Source organism: Myotis brandtii, unplaced genomic scaffold (assembly GCF_000412655.1).
Source record: "Myotis brandtii unplaced genomic scaffold, ASM41265v1 scaffold136, whole genome shotgun sequence".
NCBI lineage: Eukaryota > Metazoa > Chordata > Mammalia > Chiroptera > Vespertilionidae > Myotis > Myotis brandtii.
This window is the reverse complement of record NW_005354829.1, coordinates 5,357,377-5,380,300: the sequence shown is the minus strand read 5'-3', so window position 1 is coordinate 5,380,300 and position 22,924 is coordinate 5,357,377. Positions and strand designations below refer to the sequence as shown.

At 39.1% G+C, this 22,924-nt stretch overlaps 2 protein-coding genes across 5 annotated transcripts in view; one reads left to right on the top strand and one right to left on the bottom strand.

Annotated features, from left to right (window-relative positions):
- Window positions 1–14,626, top strand: part of FNIP2 (folliculin interacting protein 2) — a 101,587-nt gene extending 86,961 nt beyond the window's left edge. For 3 of the 4 annotated variants that reach the window (XM_014535007.1, XM_005860528.2, XM_005860527.2), the window contains 3 exons: window positions 4,323–4,523; window positions 8,952–9,067; window positions 10,906–14,626. In XM_014535007.1, the coding sequence (XP_014390493.1) occupies window positions 4,323–4,523; window positions 8,952–9,067; window positions 10,906–10,984 (396 nt within the window). In that variant the 3' untranslated portion in view covers window positions 10,985–14,626. Of the gene's footprint in view, window positions 1–4,322; window positions 4,524–6,353; window positions 6,551–8,951; window positions 9,068–10,905 lie in introns of those variants that run through there. The other variant, XM_005860526.2, reaches the window with a different exon arrangement.
- Window positions 14,627–21,555: 6,929 nt separating this feature from the next.
- Window positions 21,556–22,924, bottom strand: part of LOC102258577 (chromosome unknown open reading frame, human C4orf45) — a 70,733-nt gene continuing 69,364 nt past the window's right edge. The window contains exon 4 of the mRNA XM_005860562.1: window positions 21,556–21,751. Coding sequence (XP_005860624.1) covers window positions 21,556–21,751 — 196 coding nt within the window. The remainder of the gene's footprint in view (window positions 21,752–22,924) is intronic.

The window sequence follows — 22,924 nt, the reverse complement described above, 5'->3', positions numbered from 1 at the left end:
GTGTGTTTGTACCCTGATGTGCACGTGAATGTGATAAAATTGTGAACTTAAAAAATTGTTCTAGCCCTGGCCGGGTGGTTCAGTTGGTTGGAGTGTCATCCCATATACCAAAAGGTTGTGGGTTTGATTCCCGGTCAGGGCACATACCTGTGTTTCAGGTTCCAGTCGGGGCATGTATGGGAGGCAACTGATTGATGTTTCTCTCTCATATCAATATTTCTCCCTCCCTCCCTCCCTCCCTCTACCTCCCTTTCCCTCTCCCTTCCTGCCTATCTCTCTAAAATAATCAATAAACATATCCTCAGGTGGGGATAAAAAAAATCTCTAACAGGTTTCATTATTAATTGCTTCTAAAATTAAGATAAGGCTAATAAGAAAACGTATTATAAATATACTACATGTAATTCAGTATTTCCTTTGTTTATTTGTGGTTCTCTATAAGCCTTAAAAGTAGAGCCTTTCCTAACAGGAACTTTAGTCAACACCGGGGCATAGGGTGTGTGCGGGTGTGCGTTTCTGTGATAAATCCAACCAGGGTCTTCTGGGTCTTAGAGTTCTTTAAATTCTAAAACTGTGATTTCCAACCAGTGTGCCGCAAGAATTTTTAAAACATGCAATATCTTACTAGTCAAGGGCACAACCTCTTTTCCCTTAGATTGTCAAATTAAAAAATGATATCAGCTAACACAACATCCAGTGTGAATAAATCAAAATTATACCTATTTTTTTATCAGATCAACAAAAAAATATATTTTTGGTGTGCTGCAGAATTTTAGTAATTAGTTTATGTGCATCATGAGATTAAAAAGGTTGAAAATCACTCTTCTAAAATCTCAGAGGTTAACTAATAAGCTCTTTAATGAGGTTGTGTTTCCTTTGGAAAGATATATCTCAGAAACTTCCAGAATCACTGGAACTTAAGCTTTAACTCTGTGCCCCAGTAGAAGTTTAGACCATATTACCTATGGGCAACTGGTCGCCCTGGTGTCCCTTAAATGTAACTAAAGTTGTTGCTGATGATATTTTTCTCTTTCTCCAGCATTCATTTATTTTTTCTCGACTATTTATATTTCCCTCCCATTTCCATCTACCTTTAAAAAGTGTTCTTTTTTCAGTAAATAAGTGAGTAGCTACTGGATGATATAGTTAGATGGAGGCAATTGGGTTGCCCTGTGGAAATATTCAGGGGATTGTGTGTTAGTTATTTAGTGGCCTGGGAAGGTGCAATTCTTTGAATATTTTTTAAGTAATTTTCTAAAAACATTTAGCTGGTTCTTTTCTGTCCCTTGAGCCTGCATACATAAAATCAGCAGTACCTTGTGTTAGGGAATGGAGCATGCTCATCAATTCTGCCATTTGCTTGTGCTTAACTTGTTTCATCTTACTTTAGTAACATTTTTCAAATACCAGATTTTATGCCAGGGGCTAAGAATACAGGGAACAAAGATTCAGCTCCCTGTTTTAAGGAATGGGCTCCCAAATTTCTGTCAGTCTATCCCAGCCCGTGGACCATTCATCTTTCTTCGTTCCCCAGTTTTCCACCTCAGATGCTGCCGCTTTGCTCCAGTGATTTAAAAACGACTCATGCTCATTTTTCACGTTTGATTGTTTTTTACATTCTCTAGCCCATTTAGTTTCCCCTTTTAAAATAATTGAGCCAGTTCTCTGTCCCCTTTCATTATCATGTGTGAATCCGCAACCATCTGAAGTAACTCATGCTTGGAGAATCTCCCATCCATCACCTCTCAGGGAGCCTCATTGCTCCTATTCTGGCAGTTTATTGCTTAAAACAAAGCTCGTTGTGTTGTTGTTGGTGGTGGTACCATGTAAGTTACAGTCTATGTACTTTCCTTGGATTGACACACACTTTCCTTCCCTACTACCGTGGTGGGGAATCACTTAGGGAAATGATTTGAATTAGGAACTGGACCCAAATATCTACTGCAGATAATTAATCCATAAAAAAGCTAAACATATATATATATATAGGCATATGGTCAGTAATGATTATATATACTCTCAGAATATAAGTCCCTTGAAGGAAAGGTTCATATTATAGATCTGCTCTGTGCTATACCCAGCACACAGTGAATTTCTGATAAATGCAAAGCATTAAAGAGGATTGAGCTCAAAATACAAATGTTTTTCATTTCTTTTTTTAAATCTTTATTGTTGAAAGTATTACATATGTACCCTGTTTTCCCCCATTGACCTCTTCTAGGCCGCCCCTGCCCCCTGCTCCAGGCCTTCACCACCCTATTATCTGTGTCCATGTTTAATTTCTTTATTTCCATTTTCTTGGTTCATAAAGACCAGGTACATCAATGACAAGTCATTGTCATCTTGCTGTGAATTAATGACACATTGATTGAGCAAGAAGTTCCAGGAATTTGTAAAGGGAAGTCACTGAGGCTTTCTGTTTTGGAGAATGTGTATATGTATGTGTCAGAAGAGTAGGGGTGAGGGGCCACAAAACCCTTAGGTAAGAGTGGGAATGCAGGGTCATGTGTGAGAAAACTTTTCCACTGTTTGATTAACAAGTCTAGAAAATGAGAACCATTCTTAGGAAACTGGGATTCATTAATTCAGGAATCTGCTTTGTCAGATTCTTTATTTCTCATGTTTGAGAGTATTTGAACATACACTTACTAGTAAATAAATGTTGGACCATTAAACTTTGCCTGATTTGCTACTATTTCAATAAGAAAATATTCTAATCCCTGAAAGTTTCCCTCATGAACATAGTATAGGAAAGGGTGTTGGCCCCACAAAGTTTCCATCCAACCCACCAGTCACTTCTCCCATCTGTGAGAAAGAACACAAAGCTGGATAGACTTCCCTTCCAATGAAAAAGCCCACAACAAGGGAGCCACATCACCTGCTAAAATTGCAGTGTGACAGCATACACCTTGGGTTCCTGTTGGTAGTCTTTTCACTACTAGTGTTAGATCTTAAAAATCTCAGGTAATCATGATCTGAGGCAGGGCTGTGTATCTGTTTGGGTTCTTTGTTGTGAGTAGCAGAAACCAACTCTCATTAATGTAGGCAAAAGGAACTGTATTGGAAGGATATTAAAGATTCATAGAATTGATAAGAAGGCCAAAGAACTAATCTTAGAATAGACAGAAAACAAGGCAACTATGAAAGTCCAGGAACCAAGGACTAGGAAAGTGGTGGTGCCAACCATTCTTGTCCTCCTGACCACAGGGAAATCATGGGGAAGGAGCACCTAATTGGCCTAGCTTGGGTCATGCTAGCACACCCTGCTGGAGGAAGGGTGGGGCCTCCAGGTCTTATCTAAGAAAGTCATTCTCCGAAAGGAAATAAGGTTGCACTTACTGGAAGGAAGATATGCTAAAGTAGCCAAAAGCAACAGATGCCCACCACTGGTAGTGGAAGGGATTGAGTGACAGAAGGAGGCAGTACCAGTTTTCCTTTGGTAAATGTTAGAAACATGTGCTCATGTCCATTGCCCAGAAGGTGTGTCTGTGTCTGTCCCGTATACTCTCTCTCTCTTAATTTGGGCCTAGAAGGACAGTCCTGTTATAATGTTGATTTGCATACATGTGGGATACTAAATATGAATATAAAAGGTGTTGGTGTTGAAGCAGTTTTATACTTTCATCAATTTTGAGAAATTGATTTTTTGGTAAGGCCCTCTTCCTTGACTAATTCAGTGTTTACCATTTGCCCTGTGGCACAGTTTACTAAGTTAACCTGCTCTATCCCTAAATCTCGGTTATTGAGGATTTTGTATTTTAAGTATGTTCTTCAGAAGCCATATTTTTTCCTTTTGGACTCTCCAGATAAATAAATTCACACCCCAGTCTGCTTTCAGTTGGTTGTTGGAGTTGATTTATGCACTTACTAAGTAAGCATTGCTTAGTGATTAAAACTATAAGGGAATATTAATTTACTCTGCCACACCTTCTTATTGGAGATATGGCAATAGCATCCTACACCTTATTCTAATATCTTATTTTCCATCTCAAGAGGAGAGTGCAGCCTTTCAAAAGGAAATGAATTTTAATATCCTGAATGTAGGGAGGGCATGTATCTTTTCCTTATGTATGAGTATTTAATAACATTTATAGTGTACCTCCTGGGTATAAGAAAGAAACGATTAAATGCAGCTTTTATAAAATTAATTTTTAAATGATGATTTAATGATGACACTCTTATTTTAGTCCCTGTAAATCTATAAATTTCTGTAGCTCTTACCATCAGCTTCTGAACTGAGTCTAATCCTGGACAGAAACCCAGGACATTCCGAGGTCATTTGGAGTGTTGTGAAAACCTGACCCGCTGTGCTTCTCTTCTAGCATCCAGTGCTTGACGAGCCCATAGCTGAAGCCGTCTGTATTATCGCAGACACGGACAAGTGGAGTGTGCAGGTGGCCACCAGTCAGAGGAAAGTGATGGACAGCACGAAACTAGGCCAGGATGTCCTGGTCTCTAGTCAGGTGTCCAGTTTACTTCAATCCATTTTACAGCTTTACAAGCTTCACCTCCCTGCTGATTTTGTAAGTATTTGTTCTCACATCACCAAAGAAATATAGTTTAAAGACACTTTTTTTCCCTTTGCAATAGTGGTTTTAACCTACTATTGATGATAAGTTTAAAAACACTTTTAACGATACTTTTTAAAATAATAAATTCACATGTATCCTTTTGGGTACAATTAGACGATAGTCTAAGTAAATATAGAACATTCAACATAAAACCAGCAAATGATAGACTTTAGAAACAATAGCCCTTCCATGAAACAACGTAGAGTGACAAATCTTTTTCAACAGGTAGTTAAACCTCAGTTCTCGAACATCTCGCATCTTGAACATTTCGGTTTTTGACGAGGTTGTTCATGGAAAAAAATGTCTCAGTCTTTGAACAAAAGTTTAGTTCTGGACCTGACAGCCCTTTCAGCTTAACAAAAAGCATCTCTTAGGCCACAAACAAAGGAGGGAATGCCAGTCAGTTTACCTCTAAATCTCGGAAATTGTGCAGTGAATATTTTTGTGGGTTTGTTGTTGTTGTTATTGTTGTTTTGCCTTTGTTGCTGGCAAAGTGGATGATTAGCACAATTTCAAAAGATAAAGAGGCCCTATTAACAATTAGAAATGTATATTAAAAAAATAAATAAAGAGGCCATCAGGAGTGCTTAGGGCAGTGATGGCGAACCTATGACACGCATGTCAGAGGTGACACGCGAACTCATTTTTTGGGTTGATTTTTCTTTGTTAAATGGCATTTAAATATATAAAATAAATATCAAAAATATAAGTCTTTGTTTTACTATGGTTGCAAATATCAAAACATTTCTATATGTGACACGGCACCAGAGTTAAGTTAGGGTTTTTCAAAATGCTGACACGCCGAGCTCAAAAGGTTCGCCATCACTGGCTTAGGGTGTGAAAGAAACAATGATCACAGGCAATTAAAGAGGTAGAAAAACTTGTTGATCGGATAAAGGAAAAGCAATTAGCTGGTGACTGCATTTCATTGATATGTGAAAAAGTGAAGATGCTGCATGTTGACCTCCTAAAAGACACCGCTGGAATGAGTCCTGAAAGTGATTCATTTAAGGCTAGTAGGTGGTTTGATAACTTTAAGAAAAGAAGTGCTTGTTTATAGGTAAAATAGTACATTAGACATGTACTATATATAAGAAAGGTTAAAACAGGCAATGATTTGGGCATCTGGAACGAATTAATTCGATCTATAATATTTCTAATGGGGAAAAAAATTACTTGGTTTTTGAACAAATCACTTCTTGAACAGCCGTCCGGAATGAATTAAGTTAGAGAACTGAGGTTCCACTGTATATAGTAAAGTAAGTTAGATGTGGGGGGAGGGACAAGCATAAAGGGAAATTTAAAATCCTCCTTTGGAGAACGAATTGTTTTTCCTTTTATTAGATTCATATCAAGCACGCTGATTCCTGAAGGAATTGTAGTTTGTTTTCAGGGACCATCCTCACAAGTCGTTAGCAGATAAAATAGAATATAGCTCGTGTAAACACTTGAAATTCCGAAGTGCCATACCCATAGAAGATGGTGTCAGTTATTCCTTTTCAAATGGGATTTTAAAATCACTTTCATGACGTTATATTAAACAACAAATGAGCCATCAACTCCTAGAAAATGATCGACAGCTCTTCCTGAGTTATTGGAATTAATATACAAGGCAAATTCTCTTCAAGGTGTGTGTGCATGTAGAGAGAGATTGAGAGAAAATATATTTAGAGGGGAAGGGAGAAAAGTGGGAGTGAGGCTTGAGGGCATCACTAGGAAAAACTTGGGGACATGGGCTTAGATATAAGTTACGCTCACCTTTGCTCCTTCCTCCCTCTGCAGGCTTTTGCTCTCTAAAGAATAACCCCAAACCAGAACATTTGTTATCTCCCTTCTGGCCTCCACAAAAGATACAGAGATATTTAACAACAAAGTTGGAAGCTGAATATTAATTACCTACGCTAATTGCTAATGGAGGGTAATTTTCCTGGGTTCTTATGGCTGAATCTGCAGTGGTCCCACATGCCTCAGAAATAGTCAGGATTTTTATGGCCTTGAAGAAGGTGCTTTGAAATAACCCTCTGTTATTTCAATATAACCCACTGTCTAAGTAGACAGTGTGGCATAACAGTGACTGGGTTCAAGTCTAGGCTTTGCCATCAATCAGTTGTGTGATGGTGGACAAGTGTCTCTGAACCTCAGCTTTCTCATTTGTAACAAGCATGTTAAGAGAAAATTAGGGCTGAGGTACTTACTGCTTTTTCAGCGGTCAAAGCAGAGCCAGTGTACAGTAGTGGCCACTGCCTGGGCTTGAGAGTCCAATAGCCTGAAGTCAAACACAGGCTCAGCTGCTTCCTGTGTGGCTTCTCAATTCCCTTATCTGTAAAGCTGGGGATATAATAGAACCTAACTCATATGGTTAGAAAAGAAATTTAGATGATTCACGTAAAGCACTTGGGATGGTGTTAGATGCTCTAAGCACTCAGGAGGCAGCTACTGTCCGTGTGATTGTTAATAACCACTTTCATAAAACAGGGTTAATGGTTGTAAAGACCAACACCACCTTTTCACTAAAATCTTTATTTGGGCTTTAAACTGAAGTTTGCTCTTGCAGATCACCTGTCCCTGGGGTAATCGTGTGAGGAACTCTCAGGTTCCTATCATCTAACTTTTGTTCTATATTTAGAGTCGATTTTTCTTTCTAGTAGCAAGTTGCATCAGGCTGATTTTGAGGCTGAAATCTCTTTTTCTGTAAGGGAAGGAAGATATGTTAGATTTTATAGTTTCTTACTGTTTTAAGTAGTTACCAACTTTTATATTTTATTCTCTAATACATAGCTCTTGTTACTTTTGACATCTTCATTTTCCAACCAATTAATTACTGTAGCTGATTTTTTTCTTCATTTGGACCAAAATATGTCTAACCACTTAATAATATGCATGGCTTACTTAGCCTGACAAAACCAAGATCAGAAGAAATTTCATCTGCAGTTTAAAATTCACCTTAAAAATCATTTCAATGAAACATATGATTAAATACCTATTAGAGCCATCAGTATAAAAGGGAAAGTAGCTATTTAAATTTTCAGAAATTAAAAATTAAAAAAACCCATCTCAGGATTAAGATACCAGAAAGGAGAAGGAAAAACGGAAAAAAATTCTATTTAATAATCAAGCCTTTAAAAAAAAATTCTAAATACTTTGATTTCAAAAATAGTATACATTCCATATAGACCAGTGTTCTCTTTATTTTGACATCGCAGCATATAATTTTCATGGAGACTATGAATACACTGCAGATTAACTATTCTAAAACACAAAGAATTCATGTAATGTGAATATTTTTTAATATTTTATAATATTCTTATTAAAATTTTTATATTTACTCCATAAGGAACTAAAACTTAACAGGAGGGAGATCCTTTCACCACTAAACTCCGTTTATTTGGGGGGCCATGTTCATGAGGATTGGTGAAGTCCTCCTTGCTTTGATTATTACTCTTAGTCACTTACCAGTTGTGTTTCATCCACCCAACACAAGGCATTTAAGATTTTAAGCCAATGGAAAACTGAAAAGATTACATCTCTAATGGATACTTTTTCCATGTCACTGATCAGGCCAGATGGTCAAGATCAACATTCTCAAATGCATCTGTTAATCTTTTTTACCTTGAAAATAGCAGGCGTAATGGTCTAGAAGAAAATTATGTGTGATAGAATTACCCTTGCCAAAGCCATCAGGTGTCTTACTGAAGATGCTTGGAGAGCTCTTCCTGCCAAATGCAAAAGCATTTGCCTCTTGTGAAAGACACAGATGGTTGCTATTCTCTAAAAAATGAAGTTGGACACAATTCCAAGGGTAGTGATGTCCTGAAAATAATTGCCCTTTCTTTATTGTTTTTAAAGACCTAGTTAAAATAGACTCCAGAGCCAAAAAAAAAACTTCAAAATATACTTCTGAGAATGTATTGTGCCCAAATAATCTGATATGTAGGGAAATACTACAACAACAGAGATGTCCTTTACAATGTTTAGAACAAAAATGCAAATTGCTATGTGGTTAAGTAAATAATGGTAAATGCACATTCTTAAAAAAAAATTTAGCCATAAAATTACATTGATAAAGAATTTTTACTAACACAGGGAAAGGATTATTATAAAGTTTTTTAGAAGCACTTATAGAATGATTTCAACAAATGCTTTTTAGAAAAGACTAGAAGATAATATATGAAAATCTTATTAGTCATCGGAAGAAATAAACTTTGTTTTACAAAACCTGCTGGTGATAGGGTTTGAGATGGCTTGTAACTTTTTAAGGGTATTTGAAAGAGATTAGATTATAGTTATAGACTTAAGAATGAATCAGGAGAACCCTAGCTCTTTGAATGCTGGCAGAGGTTTCCATTCTAGCCCTCATTGTGAATGTTATTGGCTTCACAGTGCATCATGCATCTTGAAGATCGACTACAGGAGATGTATCTGAAAAGTAAGATGCTGTCTGAATATCTTCGTGGACACACACGAGTCCATGTGAAAGAATTAGGTGTCGTACTGGGGTGAGTTCGATGAAGTGTCACCCTTTCTTCTCCCTGTGATGGGGTTGTCCCTAGCACTGTACCCACAGACCCATGTGCCTCTGCTGCTCTCCAATTACCAGCATGTTCCTTGTTTCTGATAGTGGAAATAAGCACAGAACTTTAAGCTGGTGGTACTTTATGTTAATCTTCTCCCTGGGTTATTTTATGTGTGAACGTGAAAAATTACACTCCACTCTGTTTGCCCATCTGTAGTCATTTCAGTAAGATGTCCAAGTCACAAGCTGTCCGATGCAGCCATGTTGGGAGGCAGGGGCCTGCCTGCCTGTTCACGGGGGCTGGCTGTACCTTCCTCCCTGGGATGATAAGCCCACCAGGAGAGGAGACTTGCTTATGTTACTCATGTTGTACAGCATCTTCCTGAGGGTCTCTGCCATGACTTCTCTAAAGAAGACGTGGGGACTTGTCCTCCTTACCTACCATGATGGTTCCCCTAATTTGGGCAAGAAAATATTGTATATGTATTGTCGACCTTGAAATTTTCTTTTAAGCCTGCTAATCAAAGTATCAAGACTCAGGCCTTTACTGTGTTTTTGTGTTTGGCTCTTAGAACTTCATGTTATACATTTTTCTTACATACCTCATTTTTAAAATATTTCCCCCTTTGGAGGCATTTGCTTTTGCAGTTAACTTACAAAGTATCTCTTGCTTGTATTTTTTTTGTTTGTTTTTCTTAGTTCTGATTTAGATCTCTTAGTTCTGTTTCTTAGTTCTGATTTAGATCTCTTAGTTCTGTTTCTTAGTGCTGATTTAGATGATTAGTGGGAATCATCCCCAGCCTCTCTAGCCCCTTCCCCACTGTCAGGGCCACAGCGCTCCCATGCGGCAGACCTGGAAGTAGACCTGCAGGGAGCATTACTGGAAAAGGCGTAGGAAAAACTTCATGAGGTCATTGAAATTTCATTTTTAATTTTTTGTGGAATTCAATGGAAAGATTAGGACTTATTTCACGGACTGAAGCAATCCTCCTTTTTTTTTTTTTAAATATATTTTATTGATTTTTTACAGAGAGGAAGGGAGAGAGATAGAGAGTCAGAAACATCGATGAGAGAGAAACATCGATCAGCCGCCTCCTGCACATCTCCCACTGGGGATGTGCCCGCAACCCAGGTACATGCCCCTGACCGGAATCGAACCCGGGACCCCTCAGTCCGCAGGCCGACGCTCTATCCACTGAGCCAAACCGGTTCTGGCAATCCTCCTTTTTTTCAGGACATTTGTCAGCATTTAGCCTGGCCCATGCTGCATCCGCCTCTGCTTTAAGAGAGGCCGCCAAAACCAGGTCCATCTGATGCCGTGTCTCTTGACTCAGCATCTGTTAGTGTTGCTTTCTCTCAGAATGTTGCTTAATGTTATCTAACTTGTATAACCTGTTGAACAAACCCCCAAGGTTTTTGAAGAAATTGCCACCATCATTTTCCTAAGACTAGTTGTAACTTAGGAGCAGAGTCTGTGTGCATTAGGGATGAATGAGGAGACAGTGGAGGAAACATTAAAGTATAACAATGAGGCTGTACAGGGAATACAGGAAAGTTATGGGCTTGGACTCGGTGGCCCCTGCTGTGGAAGAACAGTTTTATGTCCACACGTGTGCCCAGCCCACCTCCTGGCCTTTGTCCTCTGGTCATTGTCCACTAGGAAGTCATAATTAAAAGAACAGGTTTATCATCTTGCTATCCCTCTTACTTTTTCTTTTGTTTTAAGCAATGAACTAGCAAGCTTGGTCCCTAGCAATAATACTTAACTGCAGAATCATGTTACTTTAAATTAATAATCTTTTCCTTTTATTCAATATTCAGGATTGAATCGAACGACCTGCCTCTGTTGACTGCTATCGCCAGTACTCATTCTCCGTATGTGGCTCAGATACTCTTATAAGCTTAAGCTCAGGACCATTCTCCCTTGGCAGAAAAAACACACACATTCTCATGTGAAGGAGAAGAGAATAAGCTCTCCATGACGTCCAAAGCATAAGAAGAGCAAACAGAAACAGTCATTCCACTGCTTTGTCTTGTTTTATCTTGTTGCTTTCAAGTGGATGCTTTATTGGAACTTAGGTTTACTTGACATAATGGCATGTGTGTTTCTCATGAACACTGTAGGTCTTTGTTACCCAGGAGTCAACAGAGAGAGTGACCTTTCTGGAAGGAGGAAGCATATGCACTACACTACACACTAAGCTGTTGGTACTGCTCGCCTTGTGTGTTTGGGCCAAACAACAAGGGACTTTGGAGCAGGAGGTAAACAATGTGCAGACCATTCCAGCGGGAAAATGCTTCAGAGCTGACCCATGAGCTCTCCACACTGGAGAAAGCATATTCCACTATTCTAAGAAGACATCAGGAAAGGACTTCAGATTCCAAGTTGGAGTTTGCTTTTTACAAAAGGTGAAGTAAAGAAAGCCACATGGGCCCTCGTCAGCTCTGGTGGCTGTGGGAGCGACAGTCTGACCTAAAACAGGGAAGAATATTGACTGTGGGGAAGAGAGTGCTATAGGGACCCGCTCTTTTCACATCTTCTTGGAGTTTACCTTGTCTCAGATACAGCCACAGGTAGGTTAGAGGTGGATTGTTGGTGCAATAAACCCAAGAATCAATGTAGCATCTTAATCCCATCAGGATGGAGTTTGTAGCAGCAAAGTACACAGTCTGATACCGTGTGTTTAACCTTATACTTCAGAGCTTTCAGCAGCCTCTTTAAGAGAGGCCATTTACCAAAGTTATTTCTATAAGCTCAAGAGTATTCCTGTTGCTAAATTCTTCTAGCCAAAGCCACTTTCTTCCTGTAATAGCTAATACAAATGACTATTTATACTCTACAAGGCACAGCTGTCCTGGTGGGAAATGAAACCTGCAACAGTTCAGGATGACTAATGAAAGCAATTAGTTTGAACATTTATAAACAATTCATACATGGTCTACATTTTTACATTATCATCTCTGTGCCTTCTAATTCCTACATACTTTTCAAAACACTGTTCCAGAAATTAACTCCCCCATAGTATCAAACCTGCCAAAATGAGGAATTGTTTATTTGCTAGCATAGTTGACTTTAAAAAAATAAAAAACACGAAACATGTAATTTTCTGTTACTATAAAATAAATTTTTCTTAGTTTACTGACCATGAACTATGACCCTGTCAGACGATGTACTGACATCCAAGATAAAGAAAATGACTTAAAAAATTGATCATTAAATGACAAGAGCTGATCTAGTAAAACAGAACATTGTTAGCTAATTATAACCAGGCTCCAATTTCCTTTCACTCTTTTATAAATTAATTTCAGTCCTTCCCATGTATTCTTTGTACCTAAGAAAATGAAGTAACTTCCCGACTAGGGGTTAGAATGACTTCAGATTTTCTATTTGATAAAATCCTATCTTAAACACCAAGTTACATAAGTGTGTCTCTTCTTTTACAAATGCAAGTGAATTATTTGTTTGAAAGAGCACCTAATGGGAAAAAATGGGTGTATTACTTCTTAGGAATAAGTCAGATTTGCTGCCTTCTGCTCCTTTTTTTTTATGATGTGAAATGTAGATGGGCGCATTAAAGCTCTTAAGACCTTTAATTTTTATTTTATGTCTTTCTTTCATAAAATTGAAATTTTTCATCCTTTTTAGATTTTTCTGTTTTCTTTTGCCTAACATCTGAGTTTGTATTTTAAATTCTCTAGTTCCATGACATCATTGCTTGTTGTGATGTTACACAGAGAGAATGAACCTTACCTGTGGCTCAGCTCACTCGTCATTTGCTTTTCATTACATGTAAATTAATGGTAATAGCTGGTGTTACATCATTTCCATCTGCACCAGTTTAAAGCATTCCCTCATCTCTTGTTCCCTGTTCCTTGTTTACACGTTTGGGCACTTTCCCTCATTCACCGCCTTCCAGGGTTTCATAGAAAATAACTAAATACAAAATCAATTCCATTCTTATGTGGCATGTTGAAAATTAGACCCATATAGGGGGAAGTTGAGATTTAAAAGGCTGATTCTAAACTTCATACATAAAAGATTGAGCCCAGCCCCCTCAAAACCTGAGAAGATTTCATTTGCCTTTTAATCTACTTTTCCAAAACTCTTGGAAACGTCTGTTGGAAAACCACAGGTGGGTCACACGTGGGGATGGTTTCAGTGATGCTCAGGGTTCCAGTCAGAACCTAATCCTCACACCTACTGCCTGGAAAAACAGACTGAGAATGTTGCTGCTCTTTTAGAACCCTCCTTTACATAGCATTCAAGTTTTGTTTGTCTTAAATTCAACCTCTTCCCAAAAGTAGAAAAGAAAAAGAATCTCATGGGCTTGTGTTGAGATACACCCACTCACACACCATACACCACCCAGTGGCTTCATTCTGTCGTAGCTGCAGAAGCAAAAAAGGGATTCCACCCTCTCCCATGCCCACCTCAAAAAACAAAATTTTTAAAAAAAAATTTTTGAAAAAACTACCTCAGTTGACAGGATTCCACCTTTAGGGTTTCTTCAACTTTTAAGTCTTACCTGTTGAGTGTAGCTTTTGTAGAATCTTGCTTCTTTAAGCAAGCTAGTGAGGCATGACAGAGCAGAGTTATACGTGTTCCTGTGATGGCCCTCTTTCTAGCATGTCGCAGTTTTATTTTTAATAGATTGATGCGTGATACGAATGTAAAGATAATTGTGTATGTTTAAACATGACAATGAAAATTTAAAATGTAGCTTCCATACTTGTGCATAACTCCAAAGTATTTTATTTTTATCAGTGTTAAATAGCTTTTTGTACAGGCTTCGATCCATTTTTCTGAAGTGTGCTGTTTTTTAATGAAAGTAACTATAATCTTTTCACATCCCATGGAACTGCCGTTTACACATCACAACTTTTTAAACTTACCATATTTTTCAAAATTAACTTTTTTGGAGGGAGGGAAATTCCTGCTTGCTAAATGATACTAAACTGTTGTTTGGGGCTCTTATCATTAGGTCCTGAGATTTTATAAAAATTTAGTCTGTAGCTTTTTAGGTTCTTCACTAGAGTTGGTTGTACATAAAAATAAAGAATATAAAGTGACCCCCCTAAATTCTTTTAAATGTCTGGATTTTTCCGGTCTTATGTACTTTTGGAACTATTTTGTTCATGCATACTTTCACCATTAAATTGAGTCTTTAGCTTCTCTTGGTAAATGTGAACCATTTGTTTTGTACTGTGCTTTGTGGGAGGGGATATTTTGGTATAATACTTGCCTAAATCAAGCAGTCCCCTCTGAATGTTAATTTTTAAATGTCAAAATTTGGTGAACTATATATCTTGGAAGCAAGATTGCAATATGCTTACATTTAAGTGGTGTTTAAACAAGGAGAAAATTCTGGGATTTGTTACCATTGAAGCATGAAGACAAATTGATAGGACCTTATATTTTTGATCAGTTAAATAGCTATCAATGTCATTGTATGGAAATTTTTTTCTTAAAACTTGTCCATGTATTATTTTGATCCATTTTTTTGTGGCATTTGGTGCAATAAACCTTTTGAATTTATCTGAACATTTGTTTGTTATGTTGAATCTTAGGACTTAAGAATCTAGAGGTCTCATTTCCATGAACTCATGTGTGGAAACAAGTTCATTGTCAGTGATTTTCAACGGGGGTGTTGGAAATGTAGGGCCATTTTTGCTCAGCATAATGAAGGGTGACGGGGGATGGGGGCTGAGGATGAAAGGAGAAATGCCTTGTAATGTGTGGGACACTTCATGGAATGAAGATTGAATTGTCCCATCTCTGGAGTGACTGAAATGTCATGCTGGGCATTCATGGGAGTAAAAAAAACCAACCTGTTTATAGTGATCTAAGCTGAGAATTTAATTCTGCTTTACATAAAAGCACAGTGTATTTTTCAGATGATTTTCATGTATGCTGAATTTTCCAGGAATGTCACTGATGTATAAATTGAGAAGATTTGACCTTGTAAGGTTCCGAATTTTAACAAGAACTGACATAATTTGGAAAACATAACCAAAAACTACACTACTCCTGAAATTTGAGTCATCGATACAGCATATCTATATCAGTCTTCATTTATAGCTGTTGCATTCATGGAGACTATATACAGATGTAAGCATCTACCCACTTCATTATATTTTCTATTCTAATCTAGTTCCCCAATGTCTATATGTATTTTAAATATCTATATAATAAAAGCCTTAGCAACCGTTAGGGCAGAACTACCAGAACGACCGGTTGCTACGATGCGCAATGACCACCAGGGGCAGACGCTCAATGCAGAAGCTGCCCCCTGGTGGTCAGTGCGCTCCCACAGGGGGAGCACTGCTCAGCCAGAAGCTGGGCTCACGGCTGGCAGGCGTAGTGGCAGTGGTGGGAGCCTCTCGTGCCTCTGCTGCAGGTGGGTGGTAAGGAGCGAGGGGTCCTGGACTGTGAGAACCTGGGACTGCGAGAGGGATGTCTGACTGCTGGCTTAGACCCGATCCCCGGAGGAATTGGGCCTAAGCCGGCAGGAGGACATCTCTCAAGAGGTCCCAGACTGTAAGAGGGCACAGGCTGGGCTGAGGGATCCCTCCGTGCCTCCCCCCGCCCCGCCCCCTGTGCAAGAATTTTGTGCACCAGGCCTCTAATATTAATATAAATTACTTTTTAAGTAGTAAGTGTAGTGCATTGTATTGATCTGTTATAAATTATATGTATAAGAAGGTTGCATTATTTATGAATTTTATTTTAGGAAAGTAAAAGACATAAAATATTTACCATGAAAGGGATGAGATCATTGCTACTCATGGTCTCAGGAAAAAATATGCTGTTAATTATTACTTTTGTAGCAACGTAATACCGTACCAAATTATGTTGTTTTAAGACTATAGAGAGAAGTAACATTAGGTATTTTAAAATCCTTTTTGTATTACATAAAAATTTCAAATGTTTTCTATATTCCCTCAAGCATCTTTAAAATCCATGCTGTTGATAAAGAACTGAAACACACACATCCACACCACATCGCTGTTTGGTTCCCTGATGTCTTGTTTGTTCTGTCAGATCCTTTGTATGTGTTACTTCATTTAATCCCCACACCTGGATGCAATGGGAACTGTGACAGTTAATTTTATGTGTCAGCTTGGTGAAACCATAGTACCCAGATATTGTGGATGTTACTATAAAGGAATTTTTAGATGCGATTAACATTTAAAGGAGTATTCTTTGAGTAAAGCAGATTGCCCTTCCTAATGTAGGTGGGTCTCATCCAGTCAGTTGAAGGACTTCAGAGAAAAAAGACTGAGGTCCCCAACGCAAAGGGAATTCTACCTCTAGACTGTCTTTGAACTTGAACTGCAACATCATTCTTGCCTCGGTCTCCAGCCTGCTTGCCTACCCTGCAGATTTGGAATTTACCATTCTCCACAATCATGTGAGCCAATTCTTTAATTCTTTAAAATCAATTAATCTATACATCTGACTTATTGATATATCCGATATATCAGTCCAATGATAATCCCAAAATGGAGTTGGATGGTCAGAATATCATCATACCAAGTTATAGGAGCAAAGATCTTTAACGCAGTAAACAATACCAACCTCAGAATTATCCCTTAAGGCAGGGGTTCTCAATCTGTGGGTCGCGACCCTTTTGGGGGTCGAACAACCCTTTCACAGGGGTCGCCTAAGACCATCAGAAAACACATATATAATTACATATTTTTTTTGTGATTAATCACTATGCTTTAATTATGCTCAATTTGTAACAATGAAAATACATCCTGCATATCAGATATTTACATTACGATTCATAACAGTAGCAAAATTACAGTTATGAAGTAGCAACGAAAATAATGTTATGGTTGGGGGTCACCACAACATGAGGAACTGTATTAAAGGGTCGCGGCATTAGGAAGGTTGAGAACCACTGCCTTAAGGGTTGCGATCAAGTCCTCTGAATCTGTGCTGCAAAGGAGATGTTGGTGTATAAGAAAAGCGTAAGCTAGAAACAGCCCTCTGAGGTGGCAAGGATGGGAGGGAACCCTTCATTCACAGCAGAAGGAAAAAGCTGCCTTCCCATAAAGATACCCTTGCCATTGTGTGTTCGTTTCTTATAGCTGTGCACCTCCCTCTGCTTTCCTGGGGATCTCAAATGATCACTTACCATTTCCTTTTACCCATTTTCAAGTTCTCAATCTGACGTTTTCTACTCAATGTGTAAAAAAAAGTTTCACCCACATGAACCTTTTCTCCTGTGTACCTCTCCTCGCCCTTTTTATTGTAACTTTCTCCTTCCTTTGACAGCTAAGCTTTTTCTTGAGAGGTTGGCTTGGCGCTCAGTCCTTGATCCCTATTTATTCTCTCCTTACGGCCACCTGGCTCCACCACGCCCTCCTCACTCTTCACAATGTCAGGTCGGGTCCCACTTCCTTCTTTCCCCTGGTAACGGAAGACTTTCCCCACACCCGGTCAGCACCGAGAGCTGTTGAATCTAACACTTCCTTTGTGTCTCAAATACATCACCTTTTCTCTTTGCCTTCTTTTAGTCCCTCCTTATTTCTTAGTTGAGCTACCAAAATGCCCTTTAAACTCATCTCCCTTTTATGTAAAACAGTTCTAATTAATATTCTTCCAGGCAATGTCTAAATAATCTTTCTAAAAGTTTCATCCTGTCACTTCTGTTTAAAACTCAGCCCAGTAAAATCTAAGTTCCTAACACCATGTATTCAAATGACATAACTGGTCCTTCTTCCCCAGCCTCGTCACTAGATACCCCTCTTTGCACACTATTATCCAGCCATATTGAACCACACACTCTTCCTCCACGGTGCTAGGTTATCTGCTAGGTTATTGTCACCTTGGCCCTGCCAACCTGTTCTTCCTAGTCTTCCTCTCCTTCACCCCTGGCTCCATCAAGTCCTTCCTGTTCCTAGCTGAGCATGCCATTGTTCAGTGTCAGATCCGCTAGCCCCTGGCTACTCAAGGTGCCGGGGACGTGGAGAGGCATGCAGTGTCCCAAACCTCATCCCAGACCCACCAAAGCACAATCTGCACCCTAATGTGACCTCTAGGTGATTCATATGCACATTGAAATTTGGGAATTGCTGCTTTCGCACTCAATGTGAGTGCATGGATGAGGGAAGAATGTGTCAGTCACTGAAATTGTATCCATGTATGGAATGAAGGGGGGGCAATGAGAATATTTACAAGCTAAGAAATGAAATAGAAATGGGTGATGTTGTTGAAAATGTCTGTTGCATGCACATAAAGTTGCTAACACTTAAGTGGCTATTATTTATGTGGAGGAAAAACAATGTTAACCAAAACTTAAGAGGGGAAAAATAACAAATGGACTAGAAGACAGAACTTAGGAGACACTTTGTGATTTTAAAAAAGGAGAAATATAGTAGAAAAACAGTTTAGAAATTTGCCCCATAAACTTTCAAAAATACTTGTAATGGCATTTTGGATAAGTGTATACAAGAATGAGATATAATGTTAAATATAAATTGCATTTTAGAAATATTTTAATTACATTCCAAACTTAAGTTTATAAGAAAAAATCCAAACGCAAGAACCTGAATATATAAAATATCCCCACTTTCAACCATCCCTTTGATGAGAAAACATGTGTTATTATGTGTAGCTTTATGCTTTTAAGATTTCCCCCCAAATCACTCAGTACCATTGACCAATTGTTCCTTTTTTTGAGGCTGCTTTCAATGTATGGTTCTGAGTCTTCTAGCATAAGAATGAAAAGTGTGCTGGCATCTCTGATAAGCATAGTAATGGTGGCCACTGATTGGTGGCTAGTGTGAGACGTTATTTGAAGACTTTACACACATTGTATTCATTATTTGCTTTTAAATTTATAAGAACAGTTGCTTCTAGTTATTTCGCTGAAGAGGATTTATACTAAAGGGGTGGGAGGCTTGGGTACTTATGGAAGTGTCAATCATAAGAACCTTGTGGGATCATGCAAAAATAATAGACTTGGGGAACAAGTTTCTAATGTATCTCTGGATATTTAGAAGAAAGCCTCTTTGATAAAATGAGGGATTATTTTGAATGATATAGTATTTTGTTTATCTCTGGAAGGGAAGAGAATGTGACCAAGTGATCAATTACTCTCACCAACAATAAGTTAAACCGATATCAGGTGCCTCTTTGATGTGATGCACCGAGAATGGCAACATCACTTGTTTTGGGACTCCTGCCAAAAACACAAAACCTGAATCTACTCTCGAGAAAACATGAGATAAATCCAAGTGAAGAGGTATTCTACAGAACTGGTCTATATACTCTTCCAATGTGTCAGTGTTATAAAGTCCAAGACTACGGAACTGTTCCAAATTCAAGGAGACTAAAGAGACATGAGGAGCAAGTGTAGTGCGTGATCTAGGTGGGATCTTGGATCAGAGAAAAATACAAAGGACATTATTGGGACAGTTCATAAAATTGGATTATGAACTATAGATCAGCGACTTTCACCCGGTGTGCCGCAAGAATTTTTAAAACATGCAACACCTGACTACTCAGTCAGGGGCACTGACCTCTTTTCCCTTAGATTGTCAAATTAAAAAAATGACAACAACCAACACAACAATAGCCGTCCGGTGTGAATGAATCAAATTTATATCTATTTTTTGTCATATTGGCAAAAAATTATATATTTTTTGCTGTGCCACAGAATTTTAGTTATATATGTGTGCCATGAGATTTTTTAAAAGGTTGAAAATCACTGGGTTAGAGAATAATACTGTATCAATGTTAAATTTCCAGAATCTTATGTTTGCACTATGGTTATGTGAGAACACCCGTGTTCTTAGGAAATACATCCTGAGACATTTGGGGGTAAAGGAGTGTCATGTCTGCAACTTACTCTCAAATGTTTGGAAAAAAACAAATTGTGTGTGTGTGTGTGTGTGTGTGTGTGTGTGTGTACACACATATAGGAAGAAAGCATTAAAGCAAATTAACAGATTATTCTGGGTGAAGAATGTATCAGGAGTTCACTTTCTGTTGTTCTTGCAACTCTTCTGCAAGTTTGAAATCATTTCAAGATAAGATCTTTTCACAGATTTTTTTAATGTACAATATTTTTTTTACTTTTATAAAAAAAAAAAAAACCCAGCCCTGGCTGGTGTTCTGAGTGGTTACTGTCGTCCCCCTCACCAAAGGGTCATGGGTTCAATTCTCAGTCAAAGGCATGTAACTGGGTTGCAGGTTCGATCTCTTGCCCTGGTAAGGGCTCGTGCGGGAGACAACTAATCTATATGTCTCTCTCACATTGATGTTTCTTTCTCTCTCCCTCACTCTCCCTCCTTCCAACCTTTTCACTCTCTCTAAGAACAAAAAAAGAAAACACCCAAAAATAAAAGAAAAACCAGTGGAAAAAATATCCTCGGGTGAGGATTAACAAAAAAAGTAAATCCACTGAGGGTTGCACAATTGGATTTAGTGAATGATAGAAGGAGGCTTTTGGGATCGTTTAATCCACGATCTCTCCAATCCTGCACAAAATTAGCTCAGTAATGGAAAGTAACTAATCCAAGCCTCCTCTACACTCACTGTAGTAAATCATCTCATTTGGATCCAGTCCCAAATTCAGACCACATACGAATGTTAGCAGCTGAACTGCTCCCTTTTTCAATACAAAGAGTCCCTGGGGTCAGGGCCTACGAGGAGGCCTTCTGCATCTCCCCCACGGAATGCTTCCAATAGATATAATTAATGGCTCATGAATCAGATTTCTGGCGACAGAGGGTAAGCAAGATTCTCGGGAGTTGGCAAGATTCTTCAGTGGAGCACGGACACTCTCTCATGAGTCTCTGAATGTATCCCCGCGATTCTATTACCCTTTCTATCATGGAAATTTGTTATTGGACTCAAAACCCTGGGTGACTACAGTGTGCATTTTGCTGTGGAAATAGTTGTTGATTTGGATATATTCTCTTACACCTTCTTCCCATGATTCTCATAATAACTACAAAATATTCAGGACAGATACTAATATCCCCATTTTATTCATTTTAAAAACCTGTATAGGGAAATGGTGCAACTTGTTCAAGATTCCGTATGTAGTAATGGGAGGAAACTAGTAGATTTGAACCTGGTATATTCTCACTCTACTGGCCAGTCTGTAAGGCTTTTAAGAAGGTTTAAAGATTTACCTCTGTTACACAGAGTGCTTTCTCTGGTTTTGGAAATCAAGGGGATGGCCTGTCTCCAGATTAAACTATATGATCCATAAGCAGTCGTAAGGACTGAACCCCACAACCTCTTATATTCTTCAGCTACGAAGTGGGAAGAATACCTACCTACCCACAGTGCAGACGTTACTGTGTAAATCCAATATCAGTCACAAAATGTTCTGATAGGTTAAAAGCAGCTGGAAAACCTTAGTTGCTGTATTACTGTTGAAAAGCATTCTCTAACGCATAGATTGAAAGAGCCTGCTGTCTTCTGTGATAAGTCATAAAAGCAAATGCTCATACCTCCTCCTTTTTCGGTGGCATTGGCAGCTTTGGCGGTCTGAAGGCTACAGGCAGTGTTTCCTTGGCCTGTCTAACGAGGGTGGCCCCCCTGGAATTCCTCTGGTCGGTGTTCTCATAATCACCCATATTCCAGGCGATCTGACCACGGCTGAATTTTCCTAGCACGTCCATAGTAGAAGGTTTGGGTTGCCTGAAATAGGAATGAATTGGTTGGTTATCAAGTTGGAAGGACCTAGAAACAAGGCCACCAGTGTTTAGGTAGTTGAGATTTGTCTGTTTTTCTTGTGATTCGAGGAGATTTCTAGCTACAGGCTTGGGAAAGCAAATGACCTGAGCCATCAGCCAGTGTCCTGAGAAGTTTTGGGACTCCGCCCACTCCACTCCACCGGCCATCCAGGAGCTGGAGATGGGAGCCACCTCCACAGATGGACATGTATCTAGGAACCTGTGGGTGCATTTGCCCTGTGTCATGACTGCCCTCACGTCCTGCAGGCCAGGCATGCAAGATGCTGAGAAGTGGAAGGTGAGATGCTCAGGCTCAGATGGACATGTATCTAGGAACCTGTGGGTGCATTTGTCGTGTCATGACTGCCCTCACGTCCTGCAGGCCAGGCATACAAGATGCTGAGAAGTGGAAGGTGAGATGCTCAGGCCGAGACTTCATGAGACCCACAAGTTCTGCAGGGCATGGTCTGTCCATGCTGAGAGCTCAGGGGAATTCAGGAAAACACCAGTTTCATGATTCCAGAGTCTGCCCTTGGACAGTGTATTGGAAGAATGACCTATGCTTTATTCTCCTTCCCCAGTGAAATCCTTGTCTAGCTCCCAACAACCCTATATTAGAGTATTATCCAAGGACTGCCTTCTGTTATGAAGGGCCAGCTGGGGGGTGGGGGGTGGACGACAAAAAGGATCGCAGGATAAGGATTTGCCATCTCACTTGGAAGGCTGTTGTCACTCTAGAGAACCCCATCCCTCCAACCTGGATACTCAGAGCCCCGTGGCCACTTCCCTTCCCGGAATCTGAGTTTCATGGGTGCCCAAGTCCTTCGGATCAAGATTTGTGGCAGGTCTGCATCACTCTCACCCATTCAAGAACATGCACACAACCATAGCCGGCATAGTACATGGCCGAGGAGGCAGCAATGTGGGACCAAGTACCACTTATCTTAGAACAAGCATGCCAAACTCAAAGGCTAACATGGGCCAAATAAATAAGGTTTAAGTTTATGTGGGCTGCAAAAAAACAAAAACTTCCATTTTCATAGAAACGTAGGTTTATTTCAATAGAGACATGCTGAATACAAAGGGCTGAAATAAATGAGTAATCATTAACATAAAATAATAGAACATTTTAATAAAA